Here is a 12224-nt window from a genome sequence, read left to right as displayed (position 1 = left end):
TGCAAAGATGCAGGGGAGACTCAGACTTCAGTTATAGACAGTGTGAGAAAGAGAGAGAGAGAGAGAGAGAGAGTTGGTGAAACTCCATCATGCTGAACAGGAAAAGCAAGGACAATAGAGATGGAGCAGGATCACAGTGGGGCCAGGGAGCCAAACAGATGATCAGGAAGGGAAGAAGTGCTGGGGTCTTATCAAATTAGGCTTTCCCTCTGGGAGTAAAAAGTAGAAGGTTACTGAAAACTACTGTTATGTTTATGTTATGTTTACTTTGGTCATATAAAAGTTTAATGTTTTTCTTTTCCAAACCCAGAAGTTGGAGGCATAGTCAGTCAGTGGGATTCTGAAGACAACTCCAGAGCCTTCTAAACAGAGTTAAGAAAAGCAACCAGGATCACCCAATATTCACAGGCAAGTGTCCTGGAAGGAAGTTTAGAAGGATAAAGGGCTGTGCTAGAGACCCAGAACTAATCAGTTTTGAATGAGGTTTTTGCCAAGGAAGGGACAGGACATGATGAAATACGTTAAATGAGAAAAACAGATAATAAGAAAAAATTATTAAGACTTTGTATTTAGGCACAGATATTCCATGGACTAATTCCCATATAGCCAGCCATACAGCTTTGACCAGAATTTCAGATTTTAGGTGGACGCAGAACACCATTACCTTGGAGAGACCAATGATTCGTAAGAACAATGATCTGGCCCCAAAAGCTCATAAACCACACCAAATTACAGCTTCATATTTTCTTTTCTTAAAATACAACAAAAATGCAGAAAAAAATCCTCCACAATGCAAACTGGAAAAAAAAGTGTCAAGAGTGTAATGCAGACCTAATTATACAATTAACAAAAGCCGGAGAACTCAACTCAAACTGAATCACCAATCAACCTACATGACTGTTGGTTTTAACTGCTGTGGAATTTACACTACTGAGTACAAACACTAGTGAAAGGTGAGTCTGAAAAGGTTGAAGCAGCACCCAAACTCTGGAAGCTTATTAGAATTTGTTGGGTCAGAAAAGTCGGATTGGCAATTTCAAGAGAATAGACTTTTTTTTTTCTTGAGGCTTACAAATTTTATGCTTCCAAATGACCAAGAAATAACACAAAACCAGCCTCTCTTTTGGTACACTAGCACTCCCACTTCTAGCCCTTCAAGAAAATATATACTCAAGGACACCAATATTCTACTCTTATAGCTTCAAACACTGCAGTGTCTCTAAACAAAGATATCATTTTGGACCATTACTTTAGGGCTTTGTGTTTGTTTGGTATATATATGTACGTATAAGTACACAATGAACAAATAGTGGCGTCTTTCCTTGAGATGTTTCCAGGATTGGAGATGAGGACTATTTAAACAATAAAAGATATAGAACTCATTAGATAGATAGATAGATTTAATGAAAGACATGAATTAATCAAAAGAGGAATTAAAATATTAGCCACTTCCATGAACCAGGACTTTATACCTTCCCACAATTTTGTGTGTGTGTGCGTGTGTGCGTGCGCGCGCAACAGAAGATAGCGACCTAATCAGTAAAGTGTTTTTGCTGTACCATATATTGCTGAGAAATAATTCAGAAAGTATAGCTGAAGTGTATATGGCCATTTCTAATTCCATATTTTTTCCATCTATCCTAGAGCTAGATATCTCTGGACACAATTACATCTCCAAAGATGTCATTATCCCGGAATCCACATTTAAATAAATATGATGGAGTCTATGGACTTCATGAAGGATTTTAAACTGTAGTAATTTTTAATGAGAACCATAAGCTGTGTCAATGGAAGGCCTTCAATGCTATAATGATGCTAGAAAAAAGAAAAGATCCTAGTCAGGCCTAATACATAAAATCTTAATGTTAAACAACACTCAGACCTAATTTGCTGAATTGACTTAATACGAATTTTTAACACATGAATTATGCATACCATCATGAAAATCTTTCATCTTAGTTACAATCTTAAAACTGAAATCTTGTAAACAAATGTAGTACCTCTGTACCATCAGCTACTCATTACCACCTGTAACAAAAGTGGGAAATGGCACTACATGGCCCAATTTAAGTGACAGTAACTGAAATGAAGAAGGAAAATGATACCAATTTTTTTACCCATTTTGTTGAAATCTTGAAACTATGATTTTAAAGTCTGTTAGATGCTATAAAGTAATATCAGGATCTAAAACAGTCTCAATTGTGTGTGTGTCTCTTTGTGCAGAATATATGTGTGCGCGCAGGCACAGATAAGTGTGCACACACTTGTCTGTGCGTGTGCACACACACATCACATACATATTATAGGGTGGGCCTATCATTAACATTGTCTAGCTCTAACCTATTATAAGATACCATTTTTCTTTTCCTTATATCTTTTCCAAATTATACTTGTTCGGGATGAAATTTTCCATGCCGGTGTGTGTATTTTATTTTATTTTATTTTAAGTTTCAGCTAAAATGGTTCATCATTTCTGAGAACGAAGTTAAGGAAAACGCTACAATTAAGAAATGTCTACAACCATTTAGTTGAGTAGCTCCTGTGCCTCCCTGCTTTGATGTACAGATATTTTAATCTGGCAGGTGGTCTCCCTCCAGATGTGTCTTTTCCTGTTCCCATGAAAATTCACCCCAAATTTGACTAAATTACATGACTTCAAAAAAAGCTCAGTTTGCACATGCTCAGTGCTGAGTTGTTAATGTATGGCCACTAAATTTGCTGGAGATTCTGGCCGCACTAAATATTCTCCATTCCAGAGACAGAAAGATCAACTGAACTTGAATATATATATCTATAGGAAATTACCATCTGCTTGTGGAATGTCTCCAAGCATCAAAGTTAAATGAGTAAAATTATTTGCTCAGATCTAATTGTTATTCTGAATATTTCTTCAAAAGTGCCAGGTACATTCAGGCTCCTGCCAGAAGCTTAGACTTTTTATTGCTCTATTCATTTCCCTAATATTCATAACATTTTATTTCCAAATTCAGTAACAGAGATGTTTACAACACTTAAACAGATTAGTCTGAGCACAAAGAGATTCAAGAGGTGTTGAAGTACACAGGATTTGCATAAACTGCACAGATGAGTGCAAAGATTTTATAAATTTCTACTTGGGGGCAACAGAATCACGGTATGAAAGTTACATCATTCCCTTTGTCAATCATTCCTTAGAAATGACATTTCTGGTTTTATTTAGCATCCACACAGATGAGATTCAGTCTCTTCACTATCCTTTGCTTTCCACGTTTCTGTGCGGGTGAAAAAGGTTGACCATTAAGCCATAAGCTAAGCTTGTGTGTGTTAAGACCAGTGAGACACTATAGTACATGCATATTGTTTAATGAAAACCTGATTTCTCTTCAACTTCCCATTCCTTTAAAATACTGCGCAAGCCCGTAGTGAAGATTCTACTAATAAACAAAGTGATTTAATTGGCCACGAGCAATGCAAACAGGGATTTATTGGGGTGCTACATCTATAGAATGTACATGTTTGTACAACTATATTGATAATTATAAGTACTATTAATCTTCCAAGCACTTTGGTAGGAAGATTGTAGTAATTCATCACTGACTGCTGGAGGAGATTCTGAAAAAGAAAGGAATTCTAAGCACCCGGCTAACTCCTGAATGTAAACTGATCTATTTAGTGGCAATCATATTTCAGGCTATGCCCATCTAAGAGTTACTAAACAATTTACAATTAAAGGGTATTTATCTAGACTAGAACAGATTTATTTATACTTTTTATTGCTGTACATAGTAGATTTGTGGCCCTTTACTATGGAAATTATCTTTCTGAAAACAAATTAATTGGAGGGAGATCATCCGTTTATTTGGAGAGTAACATCTAACCACTATTAGTACATTAGAAATGAAAGTTGTTTCAGTGTGGACAATTTAGGAACTCTACAAAGCAGCAATAATGGGCAGAATAGCATATTTTCCACCATCCATCTTTATCGAGCCAGCATATAGCATCTTCAGTCTTCCTGAGAATATGATGCAAAGTCTGATCAATACCCTCATGCCCAGTAGCACAATTATGAGCTATAATATTGACTGGAAGAGTACATTTGACAAGTTGGAGATGCTGAGGCAATTAAAACAAAATGTAGCAACCTGTAAAGATGCTAACAGGCTAGAAGTAAAGCATTAATTAGATAAACAGACTGAAAAATGTTAGCTGCTATAGGAATATATTATTCTTCAGTGACGTATGTGCAAGTTTTCTGTAACGGTTTTGCTCCTCACCAGTACAAGCATGAATTTGATTATAACAAAATGTCATGCATACTGTGAGACTACAAGTTATAGAAGGAATGTTATGTACTGCAATGAGATTAAAACCCCATTTTTTACTGGGTACTAAGCCACAAAATAAAACCACATGGATTTCTTTAGCAAAGCCTCATTCTGAACATCTGACCCAGACACCTCCTCCCTAGCTCAGGATCTACATGTTCAAAATGCTTAAAGAAAAGCCCAAGGAACTTAGTGTTCAAATGCAGCAGTCAAATCTCCTTTCAGACAGCTCTTTTCTGTTCAAATCTGGTTCTACCTGTTATCTAGTAACATACGTACAACTTGAGTAAGTCAGAATCCTAAGGTGCAGAAAACTATAAACAAGCTTCTCCGTTCAGTGACTCTACGAACTTCTAGCCAATAGGAAACAGGCACACACTTGGGCGTGAAATCCTGGCTCCACTGAAATCAATGGGAGTTTGCCATTGACTTCAAACGGAGCCAACATTTCACACCGGAACACTAATTTAACCTATGTGCATATATCTTAGAAATCATTAACTCTCTAGTTCAGTAGTGGGCAACGTGCAGCCGCGGGCCCCATGCAACCCATCAGGACAATCTGATTGCGGGCCACGAGACATTTTGCTGATGAAGACCATACGCAGGCACAGCCCTCCACAGCTCCTCCCAGTGACCGTGGTTCACTGTTCCACCACTGCTCTAGTTACTGGATTAAAATGTGGTGCATTTATAACATTTATAACATTCTATCTATTAGCTAAGCTCCTCCCCCAATCACCACATCTGATGGTATGGGAGTTCAAGATTTTGCAGTACTTTTTTTCTTCCTTATTGTTTTTTTTTAAATAGATAAGTATTTTGAGATTTGGGGATACTTGGATGGGGTTCAGTGAATCTGAAACTTTAGACCCGCACAGTTAAATCCCGGACCTCCATAGGAAATTATTCCAGTGCTTAACTACCCTGACAGGTAAGAAGTTTTTCCTAATGTCCAACTTAAACTGTCCTTGCTGCAATTTAAGCCCATTGCTTCTTGTCCTATCCTCAGAGGTTAATGAGAACAATTTTTCTTCCTTATTCTTGTAACAACATTTTATGTACTTGAAAACTTATGTCCCCCACTTAGTCTTCTCTTTTCCAGACAAAACAAACTCAATATTTTCAATCTTCCCTCATAAGTCATGTTTTCTAGACCTTTAATAATTTGTGTTGCTCTTCTTTGGAATTTCTTCAGTTTGTCCACATCTTTCCCAAGATGTGGCACTCAAAACTGGACATAATACTCCAGTTGAGGCCTAATCAGTGCGGAGTGGAGCAGTAGAATTACTTCTCATGTCTTGCTTAGAACATCTGCTCACACATCCAAAAATTATGTGGGTTGTGTGTGTGTGGTTTTTTTTTTTTTTTGCGAAACTGTGTTACATTGTTGACTCTCATTTATCTTGTGATTCACTATGACCCCCAGATTCCTTTCTTCAGTACTCTTTCCTAGGCAGTCATTTCCCATTTAGCATGTGTGAAACCGATTGTTCCTTCCTAAGCGAAGTACTTTGCATTTGGTCCTTATTGAATTTCATCCTATTTACTTCAGACCATTTCTCCAGTTTGTCCAGATCATTTTGAATTTTAATCCTATCCTCCAAAGCACTTGCAACACCTCCCAGCTTGGTATCATCCACAATTATCTGCACTTCTATCATGCTTTCTTCCTATGAAGCTCAACCTTCTTTACAAAGATCAATTAGCAAATATGCACAATGCCCCTCTCAAGTAGGTTAGTATTGTTCTTGTACCTATTTTATAAATACAGAAAACAAAGGCACCAAGAAGTTAAATAACTTGCTTACATTGACACAAGAAGCTTGAGAAAGAGCTGGAAATAGAACACATATCTCTTGACAACTAGCTTTGTTCTTTATCCACAAAATTATCTCTCTATTTTCCAGTGGTATCAAAGCACAAGTACTAGATAGGACATTTATTGCAAGTAATAAACGTTATTTTGTTTAAATGCAAAATAGTAATAATAAAAACCCATTGCCCATGACACTTTTTTTCCCAGTTGACGTGATCTCTTTGGAAGGTTCCTAAAACATGCCATGCCATGACAAAACAACAGGCCCAACAACAGATAATTACACGATCAATAGTTAAATAGAAAAGTACGATAGTGAACCCGAAGTTACAGTGCCTGAGGCTTAATGAATAACCTGATGATAACCTGCTTTTCCGGTGTTGATATGTCCTATGACATATCATATATCAAATATGATATATTTATGGTGTGAAAAATGTGTCAGCATTACCCTTACTGAAAAAGAAAAGTTAATTTGTAATAATATAATTAACATCTGGAAGACACTATTCCAAGAGTAGCTGTGGCTTTGCACACTTTCTTGCTATTCCCCATCCTCTCCTCTTTCCCTTCGGGACAGCAAATAGCCAATAGGAATAATTTCTCAATCCATGCAGCTTTCTATCAAGAAACATCCTTGAATTTAAATTTTATAAAAATCACAGCCACTGGTAACATACACCTGTGAATTTGATATACTGCACCATATGCACTGACAATCCAACTATTCTATTTTACTGTAGCTGAATGATGATTCATTTAATGCTAAATACATTCAAGGCATTTCTCTTCCTTGCAATGATGCCATTCTCTCGACATTATTTCATATTAGCCCAAGTGTCCCCTCAACATCAGCAAACTGAAATATAGACCTGCTTTCATATGATAACATTACCATGTTTAACACTTTTATTGTCTAATTACATTAGCTTTAATCTGAGCAATTTGGCTTGTACTGTAGGTCAAGAAATTGTATTTGAATGGGTATGGAGCTGGCCTGATTTCTGAGTCTAAAATCGAGGATTAGGCATTTCAAGCTGCAGAGAGGAGAGAAAGTATAAATATTGTATATCAAATATGAGTAAGGGAGGTCATGAGGGGGGTGGAAGTGATGTTAAAAATCTTCAAGAAACAGTGGGAGGCAGGATGTACTTGCAGGACCTCTTAGTGGGAGGAAGACTGATATTCTTGTAATCGGAACTCTGCTTGACTACAGGGTGTATGCAACATCAAACATTTTTCAGTAGAATATTGGTCAAACCATTTAAAATTAGAATCAGCTCATTTTATCCTCACTATGAAATGCATCCAGAGTGTTCACTAAATTGTGATTTATGTCCCAGAAAGAGCCGTTTTAGGTGTTAGAAAACAATCACACCATAAGGAGATTTGGTGATTATACTACCCTCTCTTCCCCGTGGAAAATTCATAATTTATGTCCAGGGTTTGTTGCAGCAAAAATGTTACAAGATATTTTCTCACTAGCTTTTTTGGTCAGATTCTGATGTCAGAGACAGTGATGTAAATCCAGGGTAGCTCAAGAGAAATCAGAGACGGTATTCCATATTTACCCTGACTGTAAGAGAGCTCAGAATCTGGCCCTCTGAATGCCCAGAACAAAAAGTATATGTCTTTAGCCCAGTGCTCCAATCCTAAAAAAAGAGGTGCTGCAATGTACTTCCATCCTAAATAAAGAAGTGCCGGAAAACACTTCCAGCAAATGATAGCACCAAAACGCCATTACAACCTCCCCCCACAAAAGTGCCAGAACAGCATTCCAGCACAACTTCAGCCTTGCTTTTGCAAACATTCCTGCCAGACGTGTGAAATCAAAGGTAATATAAAGATACATAGAAGCAACCAGGCCTGAGAAAAATGCCCAGACTGTCTCAGACACTTCATAAAACTGGCTCTGTAAGTAGATTATGACAAAAAGAAAAACATATACAGAGCACCCAGAGGCCTCCTGAATGTTATGCCTTAAGCCTTTTTCTGTTTATCTAACAGATAGCCCGTGCAGGTGTGCTTCAGAAAAATGAAAGCGCTCCACATTGTAAGGAGAAAAGATTTACTAACTGGCCATAAAAACATACCCTAGAGTTATCAAAAGTATCAAGAATAAAACTACCCACCTTCAAAAAAACCCCAACCAAATATGAATGTGAAAGTAAATTGCATTTTGTCCTCTTCAATATAAACGGAATATACTACATCAGCCTTGCAAAACTGCCGTGAACATTTAATAGCAAAATCTATTTTCTCATCCTTTATCGGGGGAGGTGGTGAAAATGAGGGAGGAAAAAACCCCAAATATGTTAGGTTTCAGAGTAACAGCCGTGTTAGTCTGTATCCGCAAAAAGAAGAACAGGAGTACTTGTGGCACCTTAGAGACTAACAAATTTATTAGAGCATAACCAAATATGTTATTTATCTATAGCAAAAAAACAAAAACAAAAAACAACAACCTTCGCTATCACATGACCCCCATCACTGTAATGTCTGAGTGCCTCATGTACCATACAACAGCCACGTAAAGTACAGAAGTACCATTTTCCAAATTTTACAGATGGGAAACTGGGGCACATAGAGACTACAAGGCTTGCCAAGGTCACACAGGAAGTCTGTGACAGAGTAGGGAATTGAATCTGGGTCTCCCGAGTTCAAGGCTAGCCACCTTTCACTGGACCATCTTTCTTACATTTTCCCCTTTTGCACATTGGTGGGAAGAAGTTTGCAAGACTGATATAAATAAAGAAACTGATACATCCAGGGAGTCATCCAGAGAAATAAACCTACAAGGCAAACTACAGGATTTAGCAGTTTCTCTTGGGACCTATTTAATGGCAGCTAGTAGTCTGGTCCCCTTGGCTAGAGAATTCCTACTACTTTTGAAGCTGCAAAAGTTACCTTGTTCTTGAAATGTTCCACAGAGGACTAGCAAACCAATGGCAATTCCTGGAGGTATTCGGCCTGTGGAACACACAGGCAGATAGAATGGAAGTTGCTGTAGTAACCTCACCCACTGATATAACACAATCTAGCAAAGCCCAGAGCAGGGGGGGAAAGTACTTTGTATGGAAACTCTGAACCCAATTGCTGCAGAACGACAAAGGCGCCATTAATTTCTGATTTCAATTATATTAGGTCAGGATGAGTAGTTTATATTAAGTAGTATTTAGATAATAAAATATTGATATTTTGGCAGAAAATAATTTTAAATTGCAAGTTAATAAGACAGTATGCTTTAAATTAAACACAGCAGCTTGAATAATGCTGACAAAACATGTCACATCCCTTAATGAGTATGAAATTTAAGAGGAAGCCCAATATTGTGCAAAGAGTGACCCTTGGTTCCCCACATTAATTACTGGTGTTACTTGGTTAAGACATGGACTACATTAATTAAAGTGAGAAGAAAATGTACTAGATTAAGTTACATTTCCAAATTATAATATTTCCACCTGTCTAGGAGTGTAAATGCCATGGGATCTGAGCGCCTTACAATCAACACTGGATTTCACCCTCACAACTCCTCTCTGAGGTAGGCACATGCTAGTCCTATTCTACAGACCAAGGGGCAGGTATTCTTTTTGTTTGTGTGTTTTCGTGCTGGACTTTAGTTTGTAAGGAAAAATGTATTAAAAAAGTAATGACTCAGACTCCACAGATGAACACAGTCTGCCTTTGCAGAAGGAAATAGTCATATTCTTTCTTTCACATGGGCAACGTCAAGAATAACTGGGAGACATTTGATTGCCTTACCTTTCAGCTAGACTTCATTATGAAAGGACTGCAGCACATGTAAGGGCTGCCTCACTGCTAAGTGCATAAAAAATAACCCCTGGGAAAGGAGAGCCACTCCAATATATATATATATATATCCCCCCCACAAATCCATTTCTTTTGCACCAAGCTGGAGACACTTGGAGCAATTTGCAATTCTAAAGATGAAATCCCAGAGGTTTCAAGCAGCTATGCATTACAGAGAAAAAGCCACTGTCCCAGTTAGCAGCTAGAGAGCTCTGATGAGCAAAAAAACAAACAACAATAAAAAATGGCATGGTCATCAGAACTCAGGATAAATCAGTACCGATAGGGCACTAGGTGCGAACAAACTGCATATCGAACAAAGGAAGATATTGTACAAAAACATTAAGTACTGTCCCCTGCGCTAGTTCCTTCTTGGTGACAAAAGTCAACCTAATAACTATACGCTCATAAAAGTGAGCAAGTGAAGAGTAAATTGGACTCACGTTGAGCTGCAGGTCATCGGTCCACTGGCCAACCAGGTGGTAGCCTGGAGTGGTGGTGTTTGTTGTGTGATACTGAAAGATGTCATAGCGCCCCGGTGCATCACCGTTTTTATTAAACATCACTGGAGTGCCAGCACTGCCTGAGGAAGGAAGCAAAAACAGCCAAAGCTTTACAATGCTTGCTTTATTTATTTTGTCATGGCTAAAAGCTTTAGACTGGCATCACAGCTCAGGCAGAGGCCATCCATCATCACAGCAGTTTAAACGGACGCTTTAGGACATAGTGCCATAATCCTGTCCCTCTTTCTGTGATTAATTATCATGACTCATACCCACTAGGTGAAAAGTAAAAGTAAAGTAAAACTACATGAGCCTTGCTTCATATCATGAAATATCATACGGGCTTCCCTCCCTGCTTCTGCCCTGCTCCCCCCGAGGGAGTTCTTTAGTGAACATCAGTCCTGTGAATGGAGCCTCTAAATGATTTTTTCCCCCAGAAAATGTTCCATCTGCTTCTGAGAGATACTGCCATCAGAAGACAGCCCAGGTTTAGTGAATCTTGACTGGCATCCAGAAATAGCTTCCTCCTCCATAATTTGTTCTTATTCCAATAATCAGCATGCACTTGAGATGGAACAGAACAGAGGACATTATAGGAAAATATTCCTAATCTCTCCCCGTTTAGACCCTAGGACACAGATACCTGCCGAAAAGTAGCTTAGTCATGAACAATAGAGGGCCAGATTCTGGACTGATTCTTGTGAAGCATCTAGGTAGAGTGATGTGAGAGAGGCAATGAAGTGGTAGCAGCAGAGTGAAGGATCTCAGAACCACCTTGCTTAAATGGGTCAGGGCCCCGAGTGCAAAACACTCAACAATGCTTCAAGCTGCTAAAGTAGCTGAGTGCATGCCCCTGGTGCTGCTTGCTTGGATGCATCATATGTGCAGAATATCCATGGGTCTGGCCACACACCCCAAGCCAGCTCATGGGAACAATCCTTTTGGGGCTGTGGACCAGAACTGGGTATTAGTGTAGCCTCCCACTGGACATAGGTGCTGGAACTAGGTGATGCCACAACCCCTGGCTTGAAATGGCTTCCATCATATACAGGGTTTACAGTTTGGTTCAATGGCTCTCAACACCCCCACTATACAGATTGTTCTAGCGTCCCTGCCCCTGAGCTTTCTAATATGTGCCTATACTGCCCTTCGCCTATCCAGGAGCTTTGTAGGAGGTGGTGGTCCCCAGCACCTAATTCTCTTAGTGCATCCAAACAAGATAGGTTAGAATAAGGGGGCATACCTTATATGACAGACAGGCATTGAATTCTGATAGCTAATTATTACATTAGAGATGCTATTGCGAAAAGAATTCCAACCAGAAAATTTGCAGCTCAGTTAACACTATAAGGCTGTATGGCTACTTCTTAAATGAGAGTTCAAAGAAATTTAGTATTTTCAGATAGATCTAAGTGAAAACTTCCAGGACCACATGAGTTTCAAGATGTATTAAAATAGGTTTCTGTGACGTAAAGCAATGGCCAAGACAGAAGATCATTAGTATATCTATATTCAAAACTTTCTCCTACCACATTGCTTGGGGGGCGGTATGAAAAATGTCTTCAGTTGTAGCACTGAACTTTACGTTTATGGTTTTCCTCATGATTCCTATTCTTCACTGAATTTCAGTGAGTGAAAGAAGATTTGAAGGAGTGAATTAGCATAATTTCCAAATTCTAACCCTAGTAAATTATTTCTTGTCTATACTGCAGCCTCTCTGAGATCAGACACTGATTAAGTTCAAAGACTGGTACAGAAAATCTTCCACAGAAATCTCCTGTCTCT

General features: G+C 38.5%; 1 protein-coding gene across 2 annotated transcripts in view; it reads right to left on the bottom strand.

The window, feature by feature from the left end:
- The window catches only part of GRM7 (glutamate metabotropic receptor 7), a 545455-nt gene that overhangs the window by 174788 nt on the left and 358443 nt on the right, over positions 1 to 12224 (bottom strand). For both annotated transcript variants that reach the window (XM_054036313.1, XM_054036314.1), the window contains exon 7: positions 10380 to 10519. In XM_054036313.1, coding sequence (XP_053892288.1) covers positions 10380 to 10519 — 140 coding nt within the window. The remainder of the gene's footprint in view (positions 1 to 10379; positions 10520 to 12224) is intronic.

This window comes from Malaclemys terrapin, chromosome 7, assembly GCF_027887155.1.
Source record: "Malaclemys terrapin pileata isolate rMalTer1 chromosome 7, rMalTer1.hap1, whole genome shotgun sequence".
Lineage (NCBI taxonomy): Eukaryota > Metazoa > Chordata > Testudines > Emydidae > Malaclemys > Malaclemys terrapin.
Note: the sequence above shows the minus strand (reverse complement) of the source record. Positions and strands in the feature narration are given on the sequence as shown.